The sequence below is a fragment of the Pelmatolapia mariae genome, linkage group LG23, assembly GCF_036321145.2.
Source record: "Pelmatolapia mariae isolate MD_Pm_ZW linkage group LG23, Pm_UMD_F_2, whole genome shotgun sequence".
Taxonomy (NCBI): Eukaryota; Metazoa; Chordata; class Actinopteri; order Cichliformes; family Cichlidae; genus Pelmatolapia; species Pelmatolapia mariae.
Window position 1 is genome coordinate 38,242,468 of NC_086246.1, and position 23,793 is coordinate 38,266,260.

Here is a 23,793-nt window from a genome sequence, read left to right on the forward strand (position 1 = left end):
GTAAATGCAAACCTTTGACCAAGGAACAGAAATAAAATCAACCTGTAACGCTGGTCAGCTGCATTGAAATAAGAGGAGGTAGCAGCTTCTTTTCCCACCGAGATCTTGACACCTTTAATTCTTGTGATTTATGATAGCTGCTGCAAAAATATAAATTGGATTCACTGCCACTACATCTCCATTCATCACCTACACATCAATGTAAACAAGGGTCACCACTCATGACTGTATAAATACATGGACAGATTGCGCTAAACAAAGATTGCAGATGTACAACCCTGCAAACACAGATGATTACATTTGCTCACAGGACAGGAAAAAGTCTATATGTACAATGTACATGCGTGTGCGTGCTGGAAATGCAGCATCAGGCTGTAAATTCCTCAGTTTGTATGAGGAAATATGAAGGCTTAAAAAACATGCAACCTTTAAGGAAACACTAACTGTACACAACTGAAAAATATTATTTTCATTATCATCTCCTGTAGATCTGCTTCATTATTGCATTTTACACCTACGCTGTTTCAATAAAAGGGAAAATGTAATAATTCTGTCTCTTCAGACTGAATTATTGCGCAGTCTAATACCAAATTAAATATCATGACTGAATTTAGCAAACATTCTCAAAGCCAGTTAATAAAACCTCAGTATGCAGTCTGTTCATGCTGTAACACAGATGCTTTTCCTCCTCCTTGCAGAGATTTTACCTGCTGACTGAAATCCTCACAAGGTCCGGTTTGAAAAACAGATTTAAATAAAGGAAAAAGAACAGCTGTTCAATAAACTTTTAAAAAACTGATAATGATAAAAGAAAAGGTTTGTCATTATTTTTTAATCATTTAATTGTTTTTTAATCAGCTTAATGAGCTTATAACTTAACTTTCTACCACATAGCCCTCCAGTTGTGGTCCCCCCCCCCCCCCCCCCCCCCCACCCCACCCCCCTTACTTTAGTGTTCGGGTCAAAATTGTGTGGTCTGTTTTAACAGCTGTTAAATTTTCATAACAAACATTTTTCACCACCAAATTCAGTTCAGTGGGTCATTCAGTAGGTCATTCAGTAGGTCATTCAATGGGTCATTGAGTGGGCCATTCAGGGGGTCATTAAGTCAATGGAGGGGGGTTGAGTAGATTCTCATTCATTTCCTGTGGCGGTCACTTTTGACCAGGAACACCGAAGATGTACCAAGGTTGATTAAAACACTCAAAATTCAATAAAAAAGGTGATCGTCAATGTTATATGTTCAAGTGCATAGTGTGGAGGATGTCATGATGCCTTGAGGCAATCAGATGTAAAACACAATATTTCTGAGAGTTTTAAGTTGTACATCGGTCAGATTTGACCCGAACACCACAGGAAGGCTAAGGTAAGTATGGTTACTTCAGGCTCTAAGAAGCCAAAAACGCAAAATGTGAGTCTTGAAATTAGGAGTTCACAACCCAGTGTTATATGCATCGTGTAAACTTTTACCAAACACCTGCAAGATATTTAGCCTCAATCCTTTTTTCAGCGAGTACTAACAAGTAAATCTATGATTCACCTGTCAGTGTTGTACCATCAGTAATGTCTTTGCTTTGCTACATGATTACTGTATATTCGAGCTGTGAAGGTGCCTACTTCTCTGCGCAGGTCCTGATTTGACACTATAATCACATTGGGCGGATCTCCGACAGCTGTGGCGGCCCCTCCAATGTTGGTAAAGATTACTTCTGCAATCAGGACATGTCTGGGGTCTAGATTAAGCACCTCACACAACCTGCAAAATCAGACAGAAAAGTCCTCTAGTCATGATTAGATTACAAAGGGTGGGGTAAATAGAGAAATATGAAAAGGATGTTGGTATTGATCCTTTAACCTTTTGTGCAGGACAGCCACATGCAAACCAAGTGGACAGCAGTATGTGGGTGTGGGTGGAATGTATTCCACCTGAGAATAAAAAAAAAGGCAGTATCTATTTTTCCCCCTGTTCCTGTACTCTACCTTATGGTGACAGGAGTAAAAAGCATCATAGTGGTCACGTTGTCCAGAAAAGCAGATAAAATGGCAGCAATGAGACAGAGGATGATGATCATGGGCCACACTCTTCCTCTGGCTAACTGGTAAGCCTGCAGAATGGAGACAGATAATGGAGAGATGAGGTTAGGTTGTTTATTATCGGCACCGCCAAAACAGCTGACTCAGAAAACACATCTGGCACAGCTTCGGACCAGTTCTGACTGTTCATTGGTGTGTTTAAAAAATCTAAAAATATGTAAATCTTTCCATTATAAGTAGTACAAGATATAATATCATTCAGATTCAAAAAGAACTGCAAATGGATTCCCACTTTAAAACAGCACTCTTACATCACCAGGTCAGGATGGCCACCTTTCAAAGGTAACGGTGTGATGTGTGAGAGCTGCTGAGCTCTTCTCTGAGAATGCATTTTAATTTGGCGTGGCTGCTTCTTCTCCGCACTTAAAATCCACGTGCTTGCATGATCTCCCTGTTTTCCAGGACTCGCTGTACCTGACGCACAAAAGCGCTCTTCCTCGTTCACCATGGACAGCGCACATTCGGTATAAAAGCGGAGCATCCTGGAGCTGTTTTTCTGATGGGAGACTTTGACCTTCTTTGAAAAGAGAAGACGGATGTGTATTCCTCTGTCATATGGAGCATAGATAGGACTGTGAAACTGTAGCGCTTTTTTTTTTTTTATACAGTTGCAGTTAAAGAGCACTTCTTCCCGAAATAAAAACCATAAAATCTGATTATTTTGAAGATTTAGTTTTCTGAACTTCACCTTGAAACACAACAAATGTCATCCTTGTCAGTCTTTACTGCTGTTACTGTATTTTTAGGTCAGGATGTAAAGATAGAGTTTCAAACTTGATAGGTTGTCTGACGTTGGAAAGGTCCTCCTTTGTGAACCTTTGTGACATTGGATGAGTCAAAATCAAAACTACAGGCGTGTCGCGTGTTGCTGCTAATTTCAGAAATAGCTCAAAGCCTGTCGAGACATCTCACAAGCGGGCAGCTTACTTCATACACTTCCGCTCAGCATCCTACAGAGCCCCTTAAATATCTTGAGGTTATTTTTTTTAATCTAGCGCACACAAGACATTCATCAGAAGTTATCATCTTGTGCTAAAATTATCTTATGCAAAAAAAACAAGAAATATTTTGTATCGACAAAAAAATTGTCACCTTACAAATTTAAGTAGGTTGCACAGGATCCCACATGATTGAAAGTAAACTGAAATTTAAAATCAATGCGATGCTGTATGTGAGCCTTCGTGTTCAAGCGGCATACTTACTTACAGTCATGTGACAAAGAGAGTTTTCATCAGCTTGTGGAACCAGCAGCAATAACTTGAGGTAAATGTGACTTTATCAGTCTCTTTTGGCCCATTTTTTCTTTGCAGCATCGCCTCAGATCATTGAGGATTGTGGATATTCATGCAAAGCTCATTTCTTTCAGGTCGGGGTCTGGCTGGGCCATTGCGGCTTCTCTTATTTTTCAGCCATTCTGTTAGAAGTTTGCTGTTTGGGCCAAGCTTTAGCTGTAGTACAGAGATGGGCTCTTATTTGACTTTAGAATACTTTGGTTTACAAAGAAGTCCACAATCAATTCAAAGACTGCAGGGTGCCCAAATCATTATCCCTCCACCACCGTGCTGACAGTTGATACGAGCTGTCTGGTTTTCTCCAAACATGCTGCTGCACATTGTGGACAAACTTCTCCACTTTGGTCTCATCTGTTCAAAGAACATTGTTCCAGAAGTCGTGAAGTTTGTTCAGATGCAGCTTTGCAAACCTTAACGCTGCTGCCATCTTCTCTTTTAGAGAGAAGAAGCTTTCTCATTCAGACTTTTTCTAATTTTCTCATCAACATCAATTATTATCATCATTATTATTATTATAAATCAACTTACCTTCACTGCACAGTAATCGAAGAAGCCAGTCTCTGAGAAAATGGCCACCAGCACCATCTGTGATGTTGAAAAGAAGAATTTTCCTTTAAGTGAGATTATGTCTCCCTCTGAGATTTCAGAAACAGTCCCCACAGATGATAAGATGCTGTTTATCTTAGATGAGATGGTCAGAATGAAATATGTGCCTGAGTTCCAGGGTTCATTAATGCTCTTGTCTCTTTATTATCTTCCTTATTATCATCGCGATGAGTTCAAAAATGTTTTTATAGGTAAGCTCGAGCATTTCAAACTGCTTTTAAATGGATTCCAGAAATGTCTCAAACTCCCTCTTCATAATTTTATACCAAACCTGACATATTCAGGACATGTTTGTTTCCATGGAGACGGGATTTTTTTTATTGTTCGTTTCACTCGCCTCCATAGAAATGTATTTCACTGTCAGACATTCAGAAGACTGATAGAAAGGGCGCAGAGTGAAGTTGAGAGAGCTCTTTTTTAATGCTCTGAGATTTGTTGAGTCAGTGAACATGTGAGGAGTTAATCACCATGCCAAACAGAAGAGCCAGTGTCTCATAGTCGATCCACTCCACCACTGTAACAAGGCTGGGTCTCTGTGGGAGAGACAAAGAATGTAATTACACAGATTTATCAAGAATTTCTGGATCTGAAGAGGAAAAAACAAAAGGACAAGGTTAATAAATGATGATGAGACACGTTAACAGTGTTAAACTTTTGGGTACGGCTGTGTCTGAACACTGCTATAACTCCTCGCTGGCCCAGTTCCTGCTTCATTTGCCATAGCAGACAAAAGCACAGGTGGAACTAGGACCACGAATGACTGCTCTGTTCCCGAAGCATCCCGCTGAGGTGAAAATGTCCACTACTTTCAAACTTGGGCCAGTGACTAAATTTGGAAACACATAGATGTTAATGAATGACAAACTTTGAAATTAATCATGACATTTCAGAAATTAATCCTGCAGTTTCCACTGGTTTTGTCTGTATTGTGTGGCACAAAACTTACAACCAGTTTGCTTACATGCCTGAATAACTGTTTAACCATAACTCAAATACATGAATCATATGTTAAAGCTTTCATGTGTTCTGAATGTAACACTGCATCCCTAAAAAAATCAGTAAAATCAAATAATGAGAGAGACTTACATTCCCGATTATAGACAGAGCAGCTAAGGCTGCCAAAGATCCCAGCATGGCAGCCAGGGTGCGGTGCACAATCTGAAAGGACAAAACATTTGCCACACTTCTAAACAAACAAGCCCTCACCTTCAAATTAACTCAGTAAATAAGCTTCAGATTTTTTTCAGCAGTGTTAACATTCCTGTTCTTTCTGATGCCGTCTCAGTCATCTCTCGACTGCTCTGTGAGGCATCTCCGGAGGAAGAATTGGTTTGAAAAAACATTTCTGCAGGCATTTCTTGAAAACATTTATTGGAGTCACATGCCTGGCTCTTTTGTCAATCTGCATCACCATCCTCCTGTGGCTTTGACTAAAGAAAATAATAATCCTAATGTGAAAAAAGACACTGTTTTTTAGGACATTTTAAATACAAATTAGTCTGTTTTGTTGGTAAATAAAATACTTCTTCACTTTAACTGTTTAATTTGAGGGGAAAAGGCAGAAAACAGTATTAGAGCTCCAATCACAAATAGGCAGGCAAACACTGATAATTATTTACATCTGTTATTCTTGTGTGTTCTATTTGATTTATTGTTACAGAGGTGGTCTTCTGTGAGGTTTTCTGCTGCTAGCATTACTGATATTATTCTGAGGACTATTATACATAAGAGAAAGCACCTGCGTGAAGGACAGCTGCAGCGACTGGGATGAGGAGTCAAGAAAGTCTCGTGATCCATAAGATCTATAATGTTCTGTCATTTTCACCTAGGGTGAAATATCAAAGGTCGAGAAAATATCACATACAAGTCCACAGTGCTATTCAGAGGCGCTCATCACGACACACACACAAATATATAATGCATCTTAAAATGAGGCCGTGATGAGCACAGATGATCCACTAGCATTTCATGTTGTGTTCAAAGGAGAGACGCTTGTTATTTTAGGATTTAACAGTAACGTTTCTGTGAATTATTTATTATGTAGAACAACTACTGTGTATATAGTGAATATAGAAAGCAAACTGTTTAACGATGAAAACGCTGCTTTTTTACAGTAAATCAGAAATATTTTACTGACACAGTAAAAGTGCATTCATGTTGCAAAACCATCAACATTTGACTCCAGGCACAAAAAGAAATGAATGAATGTTTTTAAAAGCCAAAAAAGACATTTTGACATCTGAATTACTCTTGATTTTTAAGCTTTAATTGCATAAATTAATGTGGATTTAATTCTACTTAACACTTTTACAACACTTTATGCCACTCTGTGTGTTCTCTGGAGCTTGGAAAGAAAAGCGTCTGGACTTCCTTAAGTTTCTTCAAGACATTTCATCTGAGAAGCTTCTTCAGTTTTAAGAGCAACTGGTGGAGAGAGCCAGATTTTAAGCCCAATTGGAGTGTCCCCCAAGAAGGTTAGACTACGAAGACCTGGATGACTGAAAACCTTCGCAGACACTCTGTGTGTTTTTGCACGGCCTAAGAGGCTTTCTTTAGTCTATTTTATTTCCTTTAGTTAACATGTTTTTATTGACAGATCTGAATCTATTTTTTATTGGTAAAAATAAGATTTGATTCTGCTGTCAGTTAAAAACAACAGTATCACAGTCACAGTGTCTTTAATGCATTACTGACCTTTGTGAACTGCTCAGCACTAAACTGGGTCTTGTCACTCACAATGAATAATAGCTCAGACGCTCTGTAGACATTTATAATCTATTTGTCTTAATACTTCTGCTTAAAAAATGAGTAAAGTGGAACAAAAGCAGCCAAACTTTCTTCAGCCTCAGCCTGTGTCAAAACTGACAAAATAAAAATTACATCACAGTTCTTTACTTCAGATCTTTTGGAACATTTCACTGAAATGCCCATTAAAAAAAAAAAAATCACAAACTGGTGCCCAATTACCAACACTGACAAATCCCTTTGTTTGAGCTCAGCATTCAGAATACCCTAAATGTGAGAGACTGCATATGCACTCACTCATTAGGAGGCTGCGTCAAGTTATCAGACTAGAGACTAAAAGCATAACTCTGTGGAGGAGTAAGACATTAGCAAATGGAGACCTGACAGCGCCAAAGTCAGACAGCATCCTGATGTCTGAGCGCTCGTGCACTGCATGCTCATCTCTTTCTGAGACGATCCCTCTGTCTTTGAATTACAGCTTCTGTGAGAGGATCTGTCAGTTACACAAGCGACGCATGAGCGAGCGTGCAGAGTAAAACTGCGCTGTCATCTCTCAAGGCCTGCGCTTGACTTTCATGTCCCAGCGACCCCGTCGGTACAGTTTAGCGAGTTCACAGAGGAGTCCGTCTGATTTAAACAAGCAAACGCTGAGTGGAAGTAAAACTCAAATCTAAAGCCACAAACCAAGAACCTCCTCAAAGTGATAGCGGCTGCTGTTTCAGAGATTGATACTCATCTGATGATATAAGTCAAATCTTAATCATCCATTAATGATGCAGATCAGAAAATTATCTGACTGCTGCCTGAACCATGCATTCTTCTTAGTGTCCAGCAGGGGGCAAGTGCTCTGGTTGCAAAAAGACTTTTGGTTGCGTGGATGTTAAAAAGCTCAACCAAAACAAGACATGTTGCACTGCTGGTCATATCATATCAAGGTCCTGAGTCAATTTACAGCGTTTTGGGAGTTTTGTTTATCTAAATACTCCTGGTTTTCTAAGTGTTTGTATTGTTTTATGTATTTTTCCTCTTAGTGCAATTAATCCGCTCTTGTTTTAGAGTTTAATTCATCTGTGTCAAGTCTAATGTTCACTCTCCCACTGAAGGAGGGAAGCATGCAATCTGTTCTGTTTGTTTGTTTGTTAGCAGTCTATGGTCCACAGTTTCCAAGATATCCTGCTCAAATTTTGTGTGATGGTAGATATCAATAACAGCTTGAGCTGATTTAATTTTGGCAAAAATCAGGTCAATGTCACACCAAATTTGAAATTCAGTACTTGCATTTGACCTTCATTATTAGCACCCAAGGTCAAAGTTAACCTTGAAAAAAAATTCAAGAAACCACCACTTTATTTTTTCAATCCAATGCCCTTTGATGTCACAATGAGTACAAAGTATTGCAAAATCACACAATGGATATCTGAAAATGTCACGTTTTAACAGCTGAAGATTTCAGCCAATTCTGTTCCAATCATATGGGTAAAGATAATAAAATATATATGACTTTATTATGTAATGCTTAAAGCTCATAGGTTGCATGTTAGAATGCTGTGATATAAACACTGTAAAACATCAAAGTTTTAGTATAGCCCTTGACCTTTACGGGGAGCTCTATGAGCTTATTTCACTTCCTGCTTTATTTTGAGCTTCAGCGTTCCTTGTGCTTTGCTTTTGTCTCCTCTTCTGTGATTTAGTTCAGCTGTCTCTCGTTCTCCCCACCTGTCTCCACTTCCTCTACTGCCATACTGTGTATAAATTTACAGTTGCTGCCTCCCCTTTTGTGAGAGCATCTGTTCTCCTTGGTCTAGTGATTCTCCTCAGTCTGTTATCAGGTTTTCCTCATTGGGCTCTGTTTTGCAATCAATCAATAAATGACTTTCTTTAAGTTCAGCACAGTCTGTAGTGTCCACAGACCCATGTCAACAGAGCTCATATTTTAGTTAAGTGAATTCTTAGTGGAAAATACAACATAAAATATGAGGAACACTGTCATTTTATAGTAATTTCCATTTTAATCAGGGTTTAACGGACACAGAAGTAGTTTTTTTTAAAACTAATAACATAGCTGCCCATTTCTGTGCGGCTGCTGTCATCTGTCTGATTTAATTGTGTTGGGAGCGGTCATCATTCAGTGTTGCCAAATCCCAGTCCAGTACTATGTGCAATCATAGACACACTTCAGCACCATCAGCTGAGGAGGGCAAAGTTTAGCAAAGGGTCAATTGTCCCGCTCTGACAGGTGCATCGAATCTAATAAAGTTAACACAAGTGGGGCGGCGCTGCCACTGAGGCACAGACTGCACATGCTCACTGGCAGAAGGAGAAGTCTAATCAGGTGAAATAAAAACACCTGTGGCAATGAGCTACCGGTGAGGCTCTTTTTTTTTTCCTTGACTTGGCAGAGTAGGAAAAGCACAGGTGCTGCTTATACCGTTAACGATTGCTCTGCTCTATTTCAAGTGTCCCTGCAGGCCATAGGAGTGTGACAGTGAGCCAGCATGAACAATACCAGGAGCCTGAAAGTGGAGCAGCTGAATGGAATTCAGCCATAATCAATTTTATAAATCCCACCTGTGCTCTTTTTTTCTCTGACAGTGAAATGTTTTTAATTCTCGGATTAAAAAATGATGTCTGAACTAAACGCAGCTTTGGAGATTCACAGTTTCCCAGTCATCATTCTGACACAATGAGCATACTTCTGTTTACTTTGTGCTCGTAGCATAAGAAATATCACACGTGCAGTCCAGTGTTCTTGTGTGAGTGTGTCGTTGTTGTTCGCAGAACTGAACTGTGCATTACACATTTCAAACTAGGCCACAGACACCGAAAACAAGCTCGTTCATCACCCGTAGAAGAGCGTGAGCACCACAGGCTATTTACCTCAAAGATGATGAGAACATAGACCCCAGCTAGGATAATTCCAGCGATGGCCACCTGTGTCTCCACGCTGACATAAAGCGACTGGTGGGTCATGGATAGCGGCACCACCTCGTTATCCTGCAGGAACGCCTGAATTGTGATGGCGATGGGATCACTGTGCAAGAAATGAAATGGCAACAAGAATGGTGGGAATGATCATCTTTCATTGCTTTTGTTGGAATTACGACCGTCTGTCAGAAATCTATCAGCAAAGACAAAACACCAGAAACACCTTAAGTCATATAATACTTGCCATGCTCAACAAGGCTGTCAAGTTATATAGTTTAATTTGCTCCTTTTCTGTGGGTATCATAGCGCTTTCAAAATCAGTGGCACCTATCAAACACATTTTATTCAATTGTTTTTCATTTACATTTATTTCTGTGGGACTAATTCACAACACCAATCATTACAGTACATCACATTCAGTAAAGTCTTTATAAAGAGACAAAAGGACAACACTCTATGCAGAATTCCCTTTCAACAGGAAGAGACCTCCAGCAGAACCAGGCCCAGAGATGTGCAGCCATCTGCCATAACTGGGGGGAGTGAGGGAGAATAGAAGAGGAAAAGAGGGACCACAAACAGCACAAAACTCGAGCTGCAGAAGAGAGAAGACAAAAGTTAATGATGACAAGGCGCAGCAGTGAAAAAGGTCTCAGTGCATCATGGGAAGTCTCCCACCAGCCTGAGCCTATTGCAGCAAAACTAAGGGATGGTTCAGCCATAAATATATGAACTTTATCAAAAAGGAAAGTTTTAAGCCTAATCTTAAAGAAGAGAGGGTGTCTGTCTCCTGAATCCAAGCTGGGTTACTAAGAGGAGCCTGAAAGCTGAAGGCTCTGCCTCCCATTCTATTTTTAGAAACTGTAGAAACCACAATGAGCTTCTTAAAGCTGATAATAAAGAATTACATCAGTCCAGCATAGAGGTAACAAATGCACAAACTACTTTTTCAGCATCCCTCTGAGACAGGATGTTTGTAATTTCAATGATATTGATAAGATGAAAGAAGGCCATCCTACAGAGATTTGTTCAGTGTTTGAGCCCCAGAAACCTCAGAGCTGAGACACCCAGGAGGGGTCTAATCAGATGCTCAAGCTGGCTCCTTTTAAAGTGAAGGAGCAGCAGCTCTACTTCAAACTCTCTGTGCATCGTATCTCAAAGCTTCAGCCCAGAAACTCATCTCAGCCATTTGTATCTGCAGAGCTCCTGACCAAAGGAACGTAGATCAAGTCGAAAACATGTCCAGGCTTATCAAGCAAAAAAAAAAAAAAAAAAAAAAGTCAAAGAAAGTGACTTTAAAATAAACCAGAACAGAGAGTAAAGAGTTGCTCTCTTGAACCAGCAGACAGTCCAGAATTGCTCACTGGATATATTGTGCATGTCTCTGACACCAGTGGCTTCTAACTGGGATAAATGTTACACACTATAAACGATAAATGCACACACAAAGAGTCAGAAATATGACAGTAAAGGTGGTAGAAAGCTTGCAAACTACACTGCTTTGAAAGTCAGAAAGGTTAGCTTTAAAATTATTATTGGTTTTGTTGTTTTTGTATATCACATAAACAACCCCAGTGATAACCAGAACTACTTTTAGGCCCATGTGACCATTAAAACCGAGGCGGTCATATCAATATACCGTCACAGTATTCTGAGTACCTGCTGAGCATCTCAAAGGTTTTTGTTTCCACTATCTGGTCGCTTCTTTCTGCATGTAGAGGGATGGTCCAATTATGAGTCACCTGTTTACAAACAGCACAATATAAATGAGGCAGAATCTCATTAGTGTAATAATACTGTGAGGAAGATGGAGCTCGAGGCTGCTCTCACCTGCTGAGTCCTCCTCCGCCGCTGTCCTGGCTGCTCGGTCTGCTCTACCTGGATGAGGATGTACTCCTGAGTGGTCAAATCTATCATCCCCCCTGCAAAAGGCCCTGCCACCTGTAGCTTCAGTAAAGCATTGTCCCGAAAATCAGTCACATTCATTGCTGTGAGACGTGGGCGGTCAAGAGAAAAATACGGACACGTTGAATGTTTTGTGCATTTGAAATGGGGGGTGGGGGGGGGGGGGCATTAAATGCACACCTAGAGTGTGTTAGCATGGCTCATACTTGATGTAAAACAACCCTGCTTCATTTTCCAGCCCTCTCCTCTTTGCTGTGATCTCAGAACTAGTAGGGCATGTCTACGGTAAGTCACTGGAAAGGATACAGAAACTCTCTGTGGGAGAGACTGCCACCATCCTCCAGGGGTTGTCTCGATCAGGATACATGCTGAAGAACAGCTGGAACCAGAATAAAGTCATCAGTATATCTTATAAAGAACATATTTTAAACAGGATCACAGCAGGTACTTTTTAGTTACGACACACTGTGCTCTATTTACAGTGTTTACAACTGAAAACAGCTCTGATGCTTTGCCTGGCTGGAGCTGCACTGTCTCTGCAGACAGCTCCGCTTCCCCCCTGCGTCCACTACCAGCCAGCCATCCTGCCACACCTCTCCCTCCTATAGCTGAGCCACAAACCACACCCCACCACCACAAAGATGCACTACACAGATTCAGTGGATGCAGTTTTTATGAAAATGGACAGTGGTCTAAAATGTGGTGTTTTATTTGATTTAATCCAGTGAAGAGTAAACAGACCAAGAGGTGATTAGCTAAGATTAGTATTAAAAAACAGAGGAAAGCAGCTGACCTAGCTATCATTAACTTTCCGTGATTTCAGTAATACCAATCAGCTTTTTCTGTAGTAATTAGGTTTTTACCATGTTATACTTTCTATTTTATTATGCGGTGGTGTCTGTTCTACAGGGACGTATATACTTACACTGCAGAGAACAACAAACGCAAAGATGGTGGCAGTTTTGGAGACTTTGAAGCAGCATCTGGAAAGACCAAGTGGATAGTGAGTAAAATTGAATGAGCTTGGTGTGATACTAGTGGTTTTAAACCAAGAGGCTCAGGCCCCATAAAACGGTTTCAAGATTAATCTGTAACATGATAATGATTATCTTTTTCCACTGGCCCTACTTTTCCTTATGCACTTTTATCTGTTTCTCTGAGGAATAATGGCATCACACTGAGGGATCAAATGGAGAAAAGAAGTTGGGACTCACTTCACATTGCTTGTGAACCTGAAGCTGAGGTTGAGGTTGTCCAGAGGGTCGTACTTCTCCGAGGAGCTGGAGCGCGATAGCGACAGGCTGGTGACCTCGCTGCCCAGCCGATACCGCCTCTCCACGTCCAGGGAGCCGTTGTTCCAGGGCTCCTCCCCTCCAACAAAGCTGGGGTCATGTAGGGTCATGTAGGTTATACTGGAAAATGAATAATCACAGTCTCAGCCCCTCATCAATCACTAAAACCTCAATACAAAAAAAAATAAACACAACACTCAAAGGCAGCAGCTGCAGATCGCAGAGGTCTAAAATTAAAAAATGTTTCTCCCATCATCCCATAAGTCTGTTGTACAGCCCTGTAAGAAGGGTAGTACAACACACTTGGAGGATGAGTCATTTTATTTAATACAACCACTAATGTTCCATTGTATTTGTGCCTAACATGAGGCATTAAAGACACACACACACACACACACACACACACACACACACACACACACACACACACACACACACACACACACACACACACACTCCCCTTTTAAGGAAAAATATTCCTGATTATAAAACTGCTTCTGTAAAAACCTTGGAGTTTAACAATGACAATTTCCAGATAACATATAAGAAGACATTACAAAAAAAAAAGTATTTATAAATTTTTTTAAACTTATTAGTCATTTAAGTGTGTTTTTTGATTACTAAAGCTTATTTTTCTTGAAGCTACAGCAGATCATCTGCCTCCACCTCACCGTATTCCAGCGTCCTCCACTGCATGTCCTCCATCACTACATCCATTAATCCTCTCTGTGGTCTTCCTCTCTTCCTCCCTCCTGTTACACCTGTCTCCCTCTCATTCACACACATATATTCTGTCTTGCTTCTTCTTACTTTAATCCTCTTCTCACCAGAGTATCCACCTCTACAGGCTCTCTTCCAGCTGCTTCCTTCTCTCACTACAGATCACAATATCATCTCCAAAAGTTAATCGTGACTCCTGGCTGACCTCATCTGTCACGAAATGGGCAGTGTAGGTTGCATGTCCACATGTGTGTAACTGTTTGTAGAAAGCAATGTCACAAATGATAGATTCTGATATGACAATTGTACAGGTCAGTAGTAGATGGAACAAAATTATTATAAGTGAAGTTCTAATATCTCAATTAGCTGTCACTGTGGCATAAAACTTGAAATTTCTAATACATCAAGTGCTGGCTGGTTGTATTTTATCTGAGAAGCCTCCTTAAAAATACTGCATAAGTAACTCTGATTATATTGTCTTCACTCTGATGCTGACTGATAACCCAAGCTCAAAACTCCTGGCTGGCTTGGAAGCCACTAGCAGAGTAAATTTGCACTTTTGTTAAGCTCGAATGAAAATGCTGGTTTCACACTGCATGTTTGTATGTGTCTGTATGTGTATGTGTGTACATAAACTATGAAGCATCAACCTAAAAAGACAATGAAGCCCAAAAACCTGCAGTTCCACTTCTGTCCACTAGAGGCTGGCTCCAAAGCTAAGCCAGTGCCCATGCACACCCATGTTAAAATGTCTTTAAAAATAGTTTCATTCTTCATTACAGCTGAACTGAACTGAGCCTGTTTGTGCAAATATCCTCACTTCTGTCTTAAAAAAAACCCAGCCTGGCAGCAGCTAAAACAAGAGAAATCAGTGGATGAGTCTTTATTTGTCATAAACTTTTATCCAGTTTAGGACTCATACTCTGTAACAGCTAAGAACTGCTTGCTAACAATTGCTAAGTAGCTAAATATGGTGGAAGTTTTTTAAGAATGAACTGATTAAACTGATTATTTATCTTTTTTACCTAATCCCACATGTAATTATTATTTTTTATTTCATTTTGAGCATCTTAGGGTTTAGAGCAATATGCCCATGAAAAGCCTGAGGAAAGACTCACCTGTCATCTTGAGAGAATCGCAGCAGAGGTGACCTCTCTGTGAGGTTGGCTGAGTTTGCTTTTCCTCGGAGGATGTTGACAGCACTGAAATTATTCCTGAAACTACAAATGCAACAGAATGCAATTAGTTTTTAAAAAAGGGGTTAGAAAGTAACCAAACAAAGCGTTTCTGAAATATGATCCATTAAAAGGCTTTATCACCCTGCTGCTGCATCCAGTAACCTCTTATAATCAACAGCCACGCATACACACTGTATTTGTTTTCATCTATCATATTATCACATGCTGAAAGTGCAGTATCAGTGGTCAAGTTTAAAAAAAAAACTGTAATCCACTGTTTCAGGGAACCCATGAGGTGGCGGCTGTTATAATGTGTCCAAACTGACGTAAACCTTTGAAAATGTAAAGTCCCCCTCAGCTAATCCTATAATCTTCAGGTATTTTAACCTTTGCTTGCCAAAAGTTTTAGGTGATTAAAACCAGTCTGTGACAGAATCAGGTTCTTTTCTTTTATATAACAATATTTTTTTTACAATGCAATGGGCATTGATTACTGTATTATTATGAGGCTCAAGAAGTTGGGTGTCCTTTTTGTGACATTTCTATTAAATTTCTATTGTACTGAGAGAGAATTCTCCAGTTATAAAATATACCTCCTGTATTTGTTGTTATTGAGTTAGTGGGCTTTACTGAACTCGTCACAGACAGTTTTTTGAAGGTGTTTTGAAGTAATGAATGTGGCAAGTTTAGTGGATAAAGGACAAGATTACATCTGGCAAGTCTGCCCTATTAATCCCTCTGATACTTTATACATCCATAAAGAGATTTACTGCATGTCTACAAATGTTTTCACCTCCCTTTTTTCCATGATCCCACTTTGATCCTGTCTAGTGGATGTGACTTAGCAGAAAGATTTCCCTTCACTGTGGAGTATTTAATGGATATTAAGCAAAAAATAGTTGGACTTGGAAACAGTTTAGACTTGGTCTATTTGGAACACCTACAACCAACAGCCATCGTGACCAACTCACTGATGATACTAGACTTATTTTTCACTTGAAAAACTTCTACCATTTGAATTTCCTGCAAAAACAGTGTCTGTTTTTTCTACTTTGTCTAAACTCTCGTTTTACCTGCTCTTTGGAAGTGGCTTAAACCTGTATTCTATCAGAAGGCCACTAGGTGGTGAGAGCTATCGGTGCAAGAAGATTTTGATCATGTAGAAGTTTATGGGAAAATAAATTTCTGACCTCTGTAAACACTTTCCTCTTGAGTTAAAATATATTCTGTAAATTTTGGTCATATGATGTTTCAAAATAGGGGATTATCTATGATATGAAACGTCAGTAAGCTTGCAGGTTAACAGTTTCACATTTTCTTTTTTTTCACTGGGCACATTTTTCAGTCCATTGAGGCATACCCAGTGAATTATGGATGCACCTTATTAACCTACCAAGAAAGCTTGCAAGCACTAGTGTTAGCTGGAAACTCCCCGAGTCTACCCTCACATCTAAACTCAGTTTTCAGAGCAGCAGTCCACAAATAAATTGGATTATATCATGGTGGCTACAAAGGCAGACATTTATCCTTCGTGCTAAATTCTGGCCATTTCATTTCATTTATTTATTTATTTCACACTTGGTTCAACAGCCAACTGCCATAAAGTAAACAATAACAGTGTGTCTTTCAGGTCAAGAATTCAGAACACTTGTCCTCTAAATGAGCATCCCTTTATGTTCCCACTGTCTGTCATATTTCCTTGTTTTAGTCTCCCTTTTGTTTTTTCCTGTTTTATTTTGTCAGTTGATTTTCCTGCCTCAAGGAAATCTTTGTATTTCCTCGAATTCCTTCATTGTTTCTACCTGGATGTTGTCCTACAACCTTGTGTATGTGTAGCCTTTGTATATGTAGTGGAAAAAAAAATTTAAAGTCTGTATTTTTTATTATTAGTCCTTTATTTAATAAAAATAATAATAATTTAAAAAACAGACTTTAAAAAATTTGGGGGGATGATGATGTTTAAAAAGTTCAAATGAAGGTTTTGAAGTGTGGCACTTCAGCATGATTTTCTTTTAGTTCAGCTCAGCATCGTCTTCTTATGTCTGTATAACTGTGAATACTAAAACTATAGCTAACTATATTTAGCTTGGTAACCATTAAGTCTGGTAAATGTGGCCGGATCTGTCACATGACAGACGTTCAAACCTAAAAAAGCTCAGACAGAAAGCTGCCTTCTGCTGGAGGGCACCACTTACTGTCAAGGTCCTGAGTCTTTGACCCATTGTTGTTGTGTTTTTGACTCTTTGGATTCTGGTTTATTTAATATTCTAAAGTGTAGTTTGTGGAATCCTTTAAAAAGCAGTTAAAAACTTTACTGTGTAAACAAGCTTTCTGTTGACCAGTGCTTTTTTTTTTTACATTTTTATATTTTGAATTTACATTTAAACTCTATATTGTGTATATTGTGCATTTTGCTATTTATTGTACTGTTTATTTTAATCTCTGTGTGCAGCGCTTTGTGACTACCTGTCTATGAAAAGCGCTTAATAAATAAACTTTACTTACTTACTTACTTAGTTTATATTTCTGGTTTTGGTTCTTTTGCTTTGTGTAGTATTTGTATGTTCTAGTCTTTAGGTTTCTGTTACCATGCCTGCCCTGTGTTCCACTTTTTATCATTTACAACTTTAATTTGGTTAATGAAGCAGAAAAATACCTCACTTTAATCCCAATAACGTCACAGCCACAGGTTTGAGATTAACCCCACCCCACCCTGGCTATCTTAGATACACACTGACACACACACACATGTCTCTGTCCGTGTGAATGGACATGGCTCACGAGGAAAATTAGGCCTTATGCATGTATATTCATGCATCCATGAGAGGATTTGGCCAGCAGAGCATGTGTAATATGTTTCTGCATGTGTGGTTTAAATAGTTGTTATGTGTTTATTTCAGATAATCCAATAAGAAGAGAGAATGAGGGCTAATCTTCTGCTTAAACACACAACAAACAGTCTTAACCTGAGAAACAGCTGATGAAAGTAATGAGAATGAACCAAAGTTAAAGTAAAGATGTGTCACAGCCAAAACTGAAAGCTGAAAGATGCCAAAACACTCACTTGAGCTGAGGGAGAAAGCAGGGTCATATCTCACTGGTTTTAAAAGCTTCCTGTCTCATGTACAGGCTTTCCTTTTGGCCTTGTCATCTTCTGTTTGTGCTCAGTGTGTTCAATGTTCCCTGGTTTTGGATTCTTGCTTTGTTTCCTTCGCCTGGTCTTTTTCTTGTTTTTTGTTCTAAAATTTCTTTTTGGTTTTTCTAACTCAAAAACCTGTTTCAGCTTTTGATTGTTTGCTTGTTGTAAACAGAAGACTATTGGAGAGAACACAAGTTTAAATGGATTAAATTCATTCTGCAAAGAACCGTAACTGTGGCCAGGTAGAATTATACCTTATTATTCTGTGCAGTAAAGCTCCATGTTCCAAAACTTACTGCTTTTAACAGGATTCATCTTAACCTTTAATCAAAAAGCCTTGAGCAGCTTTCTTTCACTCCCTCTTTCTCACCTAGAACTTCAGTCTAGGGAAGGACCAGCTAGACCCCCTACAGCAGAGGTAGGGAACTCCAGGTCACAAGAGCCAGTGTCCTGCAGGTTTTAGATGTGTCCCTGATCCAAGACAGCTGATTTAAATGGCTAAATTACTTCCTCAACATGTCTTGAAGTTCTCCAGCTGCCTGGTAATGAAATGATCATTTGATTCAGGTGTGTTGACCCAGGGTAAGCTCTAAAACCTGCAAGACACCGGCCCTTGATGGCTGGAGTTGCCCATCCCTGCCCTACAGTATCTTTCCCCTCCAATGGTGGATGTAATTCATAAATGATGCATGAGCATGAGAACACAGTAGTTACCCGTCCTCTTGTCGAATGGGGACGAAGCCCTCAGTGTGGATGACGCACTGTCCTGCAGACTGCTGCAGCTTCTGAGTGTCTAGCCTCTCCGAGATGCCCTCCAGCAGACATAGTTCCCCGAAGTTCCCTGCCACTGCCTTCGGTGACCTGAGGCTACTCCTGCCCTGATGGCCTTGGGATGCCGTCTGAGACATTTCAATCTCCAGGCTGGTTTTGTTCTCCAGATACATGGTGGTACTGCTGCATGGGGAAAACAGTGGCTTTATCCTTCTTTAAGATGCTGTGACTTACACAAAAAACTCACTGATTGCTGTTAACTCACAAACTGTGTATATAAAAGAGCAACTCCTCATGGTGTCTCACAGCACTTCTTTTTTTTTATTGACATATAATGATACAGCATTGATGTTTTTGGAGCAGAGAGTTTTCCCTGTTGCCTTCTTAGCTTTTTAAAACCAGGTGTCAAAACCGTGGAGTCTGTCCAACAGTGAAACTGTAAAAAATTCAGTGTCAGCCTTAAGTTAGGCCAATCCTAAGGTATCCCCTGCTTTATGTGCATTTTTAGCTCTAATGGGGCCATAATTTCACAAAATCAACACCATGTTTTATTCAGTAAGGTTTGGAACCTGTGACTGAGACCATAAACGCAGCAAGAAAGAGTTTACTGTGCTCTGGGGAGATGAGGGGTGCATACTGACGACAAATTCTTCTTGCAACCAGAGGAGTCGCCCCCTCCTGGACATTAGAAATAGTGCAGTGAAACAATAAGCGGTGATCCAGGCCCTTCAAGGACTTTGAAAAATGTTTTTAGGTCCTAAAATTGGGATGTGTCCAAACCTTATGAAGGCCATGAACACCAACATTGCTCCTCAATTTTAAAGCAATATTAAAGCAGCACAATAACTCGTGCTGAGCAGCCACCGATCCCACGTGTTGATATGCTCCTTTGAATTTTTACCCAGAATGCACTTTCTGAAGAAAACAATGAGCTAAAAGTGCTTAAAGGTTTTAAAGAGTGAAGAGAGAATACACTGGTGTCATCACTGATTTAATGAAGAAGTGGTGATGTGATCCATGCTTTTATTGTTGAACAGCAGCTATAAAATCCCAGCAGTGATTGTGGTTAAATCTCTAAATTATACTTTGCACTCATGTGATGAAGTATTACATCACAGCTTTGCAGACCCAGGCGGTTACATTTCCATTGCTGAGTTTCCTCTGTGAGTGAAAGGGGCCAGCAGAGATCCTCATAACTGCTTCATGCCAGAGTCTGATGTTCTCTATGATGGACATTCAGTGGTTTTCATGAGAGAACAACACAGCAGACACAGTCTTCATCAGTACAAAGGCTTCATGAGTTTAAGGAGATTATTTCTCACAAGGCTACAGGAAGTCACATGTGACTTTTCCTGCTATAACACCACTTTCAAGGAAAGACTACAGCACAGTCCTGCCACCCAAACACTATTTCATACTGAGCTGCATTGACCAGTTGCATCATAGATTCAACAAATATTTCTATAACAGAACTCAATATTCATTTAAGTTGTTTGTTTGTTTGTTTTTTAGGGAAAAAGCCAAAGGAGTCTGTGCATCTCTGCGACATTTTTATTATTTTGGATTGTGGGTGTTCTTCTGAACATTCCTTTATTTTACAACTTAGAATGAGGGAAATTGTTGCATGAATTTTCACATTCCTGTAACAATTTTCCTCATTCTAAATTTGGAGTAGAGAAGTGTAGTTGGATGGTAACAAAGAGAGGGAAGGTAGTCAAAACAGAGGGGATTGCACTACCAGAAGGCAAAAGTTGAGGACAGGTACAAGTACCTAGGAACCCCACAGGCAAATGGGAGCCATGAAGAGGCCATTAGGAAAGCCACAACCACTAAATACCTACAGAGGCGAATGGGAAAGATACAGGCAATTGGCACCTATGCCCTGGCAGTGACCAGGTACACTGCTGGGATAATAAGCTGGCCAAAGGAGAAGACAGAAGCCACTGATATCAAGACGAGCAAGCTCCTGACCCTGCATGGTCAGGTCCAGCACCCTGAGACTGTATGCTAAGCAAAATAAAGGAGACCAAGGACTGGTGAGTGTCAGAACCATGGTCCAGGTTGAGAAAACAAACCTTCACAAATACATTAGGAAGATGGCCCAAACCGACTGCGTGCTCAGTGAATACCTCAGGCAGCAGAAACCCAAGAAAGAGGAGGAAGAGGAAAGACAGGCCCTTGCATGTTATGTACCACCAGCAGATAAAGGAAGTGGCTGACATCCAGAAATCCTACCAGTGGCTGGACAAAGCTGGACTGAAAGACAGCACAGAGCCACTAATCATAGCAAGCCAGGAACAAGCTCTGAGCGCAAGATCCATAGAGACTGGGGTCTGCCACAACAGGCAAGACCCCAAGTGCGGGCTGTGTAAAGATGCCCCTGAGACAATCCAGCATATAACAGTAGGGTGCAAGATGCTAGCAGGCAAGGCATACATGGAACACCATAACCAAGTGGCCGGCATAGTATACAGATACATTTGTGCTGAATATGGTCTGGAAATCCTGAGGTCAAATGGGAGACACCCTCTAGGGTGGTCGAGAATGACTGAGCTAAGATCCTGTGGACAAGCAGAGGAAGATGGCCGTAGTGATTGACGTAGCGATAGCGAATGACAGCAACATCATGAAGAAGGAACACAAGAAACCTGAGATGTACCAAGCGCTCAGAGAAGAGCTCGAGAAGAAGTGGAGGATGAAGGTAACAGTGGTCCCAGTGTTAATCGGAGCAGATGGTACAGTGACTCCCAAGCTAGGAGAGTGGCTCCAGCAGAACCCAGGAACAACATCCAAGATCTCTGTCCAGAAGAGTGCAGTCCTAGGAACAGCAAAGATACTGTGCAGGACCCTCATGGCCTCTGGTAGAGGACCCGAGCTTGAAGGGTAATGACTGCCCACAGGGGTGAGAGTGGAATTTTTAATCAGTAATTTGGCCATTCAAGATATTTGGGTTGAATGTTTAAATCAGTTGATAGATTACTTAAATATGAATCAAAACTACAGTGAGTATCAAACCCTGGTATGACTAACCAATAAGATTGCTGGAAAATTCCAAAACATGTGGTGGTGGTCAGCTGACCTCCATCACATGTTTACATTGTCTCCAGCAGTGTCTGGATTCAGACCTAACATTTATAGGAATTTTCTTTGTGGAATAATAATAATAATTTTAAAAAAAAAGAAGAAGAAAGAAATCCAGCCAGGAAAATTCTTTCTTCCGGGTAGAACCAGAATTACTGCCATTTATTGTACATTTCTTTAACCAGTCTTCATCTGTCGCTGTTATATATACTTCCCTCACCCACTTAATACAGACACAAAAGGGGAAAACTGTCAATGAACACATTGTAGATGCCAGTTTCTCGTGGATGCTCCCATCTACACATGAATAAATAATATTAATGATGCTCACATCAGATTTCCTCTTAGTTTTAATGTTTGCATCAAAGAGGTGGCTCAGCATTTTCATGTTCAGTCATTTGTTACAGCGTTAAAGTTCAAACTTAGACCACTTATTGTTCCCATGCGTTTCCTACGCCTCATATTACATTTGTTCTGCTTGTCCCATGCTTGTGATGTGCCTCAGAGAGGAGAAAGAGACTTCTGTGTGACATCTTGCCTGCAGGCTGCATGTAAAAGCAAACACAAACTGCTTTCTTAAATTCTCCACCCTCGTTCACAGCAATTAGAAATTCAGCAGGACAGGAAGCCGTAACAGCACGGTTCTCTGACTCAGATGTTTGTAACTTGTGGTTTCTTTCAATTGTAGTATTAGGTAATGTCTAAGCAGTGAAATATAAAAGAGCATGTTTCATCCATTCAGCAGACATCATTTAGAAATCAATGGAATGACTGAGGGGATTTTTACAAAGCTACAGCACTACTTATAGAGCAGAATTAGGGCATGAGGCTTAAAGCCCTGAAACAAAGGCCAACACTGTAGTGTAACAGAGGCACATCCAGGCTTTAAATTCAAGCTTTTATTTTGTCAGGAAACAGGTGAAAAATGTCAAACTCACCTTGATGAATGAAGACAGAGAACTCGTTTTTAGATGAGGATGAGGATGAAGACAAACAGGATGATGATGATGAGGAGGAGGAGGATGGCAGTGCTCAGTTGATGCTGATGTTGAGTCAAAGAAAGCGGAACTCATTCAAACTGATAATCCGACAAAAGGTAAAGAGTGATGGTCTCACATCTGCTGGGGCTCGCTCTTTTTGATGTTATTTGAGCACCGGGACGTGATGGAAGGTGAGAGAGGCTGCTGTGTTTCGTGTCCTCTCGGGTGCTCTCCCAGAAAGGAGGGAGATGTTCCTGAGGCGCAGGCTCTAGAGGCGCTGAGGAGGGTGGAGGTTCTTAACAGAAAGCTTTCCCATTCAGTCGCTCTTACTCCAGTTTTTTTTTTCTTACAACCAAACCGCTCCCACCCCCCCTGCTTCACATCCACCCCAAAAGCAACTTCATTATGTTATAGATATATATGTACAATAGATTTTTGCTCTAAACAGAACTTGAAATGTGCATATAGATGTTTTAATGTTAATGCTGTTTTTGTAGCTGTGTGATAAATTATCAGAATATTTGAAGTTTTTTTTTTCTGGGATGGAGAGGGGGGAGGGGGGGCTGTCATGTGAAAGCACTGGGTCTAACTCATCACAGCAGGGAGCCTCAAAGCCACAGATTTAAGGTGAGGAGGGGTCAGTGAGGTCAGAGACGGACAGGATTCAGACAAAACCCAAAACTCGAGTTTCAAAAACTTCACGTTCTTTGTTAACGTCATTTACATCTCATCACACAAATCATTCTCAAAAATTGTGGAGCTGCGGCTTCTCTGGTGGATGTTTATGACAAAAAAAGGAGAGAAAAATGGCTTTTTTATTTAAAAAAAAGAGAGAAAATGATTTGAGCTGTCTGTGAAAGTGGAGGAAGAAAAACTGATTCATTAAACATCATTGAAAAAGGTTGCTGACGCAAAAGGTTACTCTCATTCCTTTGGTTAGAAGTCAGGGGTTTTTACATTTTGAAAATGTGAACTTTAATCAATTTAAATGAAAACTCAGAATTTAAAAAGACAAAAGAGTGAAAAAAGATTCTCAATAAAACTGTTGATGCATCTGATGCTGGTTTT

At 40.2% G+C, this 23,793-nt stretch overlaps 1 protein-coding gene across 1 annotated transcript in view; it reads right to left on the reverse strand.

Moving 5' to 3' along the window:
• oca2 (oculocutaneous albinism II) overlaps positions 1–22,996 on the reverse strand; it is a 57,603-nt gene extending 34,607 nt beyond the window's left edge. The window contains exons 1-14 of the mRNA XM_063467360.1: positions 22,684–22,996; positions 18,608–18,847; positions 14,695–14,796; positions 12,779–12,976; positions 12,490–12,547; positions 11,871–11,943; positions 11,490–11,647; positions 11,319–11,401; positions 9,615–9,768; positions 5,079–5,150; positions 4,460–4,525; positions 3,915–3,971; positions 1,981–2,105; positions 1,618–1,756 (exon numbers count right to left, since the gene is read on the reverse strand). Of these exons, the coding sequence (XP_063323430.1) occupies positions 1,618–1,756; positions 1,981–2,105; positions 3,915–3,971; positions 4,460–4,525; positions 5,079–5,150; positions 9,615–9,768; positions 11,319–11,401; positions 11,490–11,647; positions 11,871–11,943; positions 12,490–12,547; positions 12,779–12,976; positions 14,695–14,796; positions 18,608–18,837 (1,515 nt within the window). The 5' untranslated portion in view covers positions 18,838–18,847; positions 22,684–22,996. The remainder of the gene's footprint in view (positions 1–1,617; positions 1,757–1,980; positions 2,106–3,914; positions 3,972–4,459; positions 4,526–5,078; positions 5,151–9,614; positions 9,769–11,318; positions 11,402–11,489; positions 11,648–11,870; positions 11,944–12,489; positions 12,548–12,778; positions 12,977–14,694; positions 14,797–18,607; positions 18,848–22,683) is intronic.
• Between the last annotated feature and the right edge of the window lie 797 nt (positions 22,997–23,793).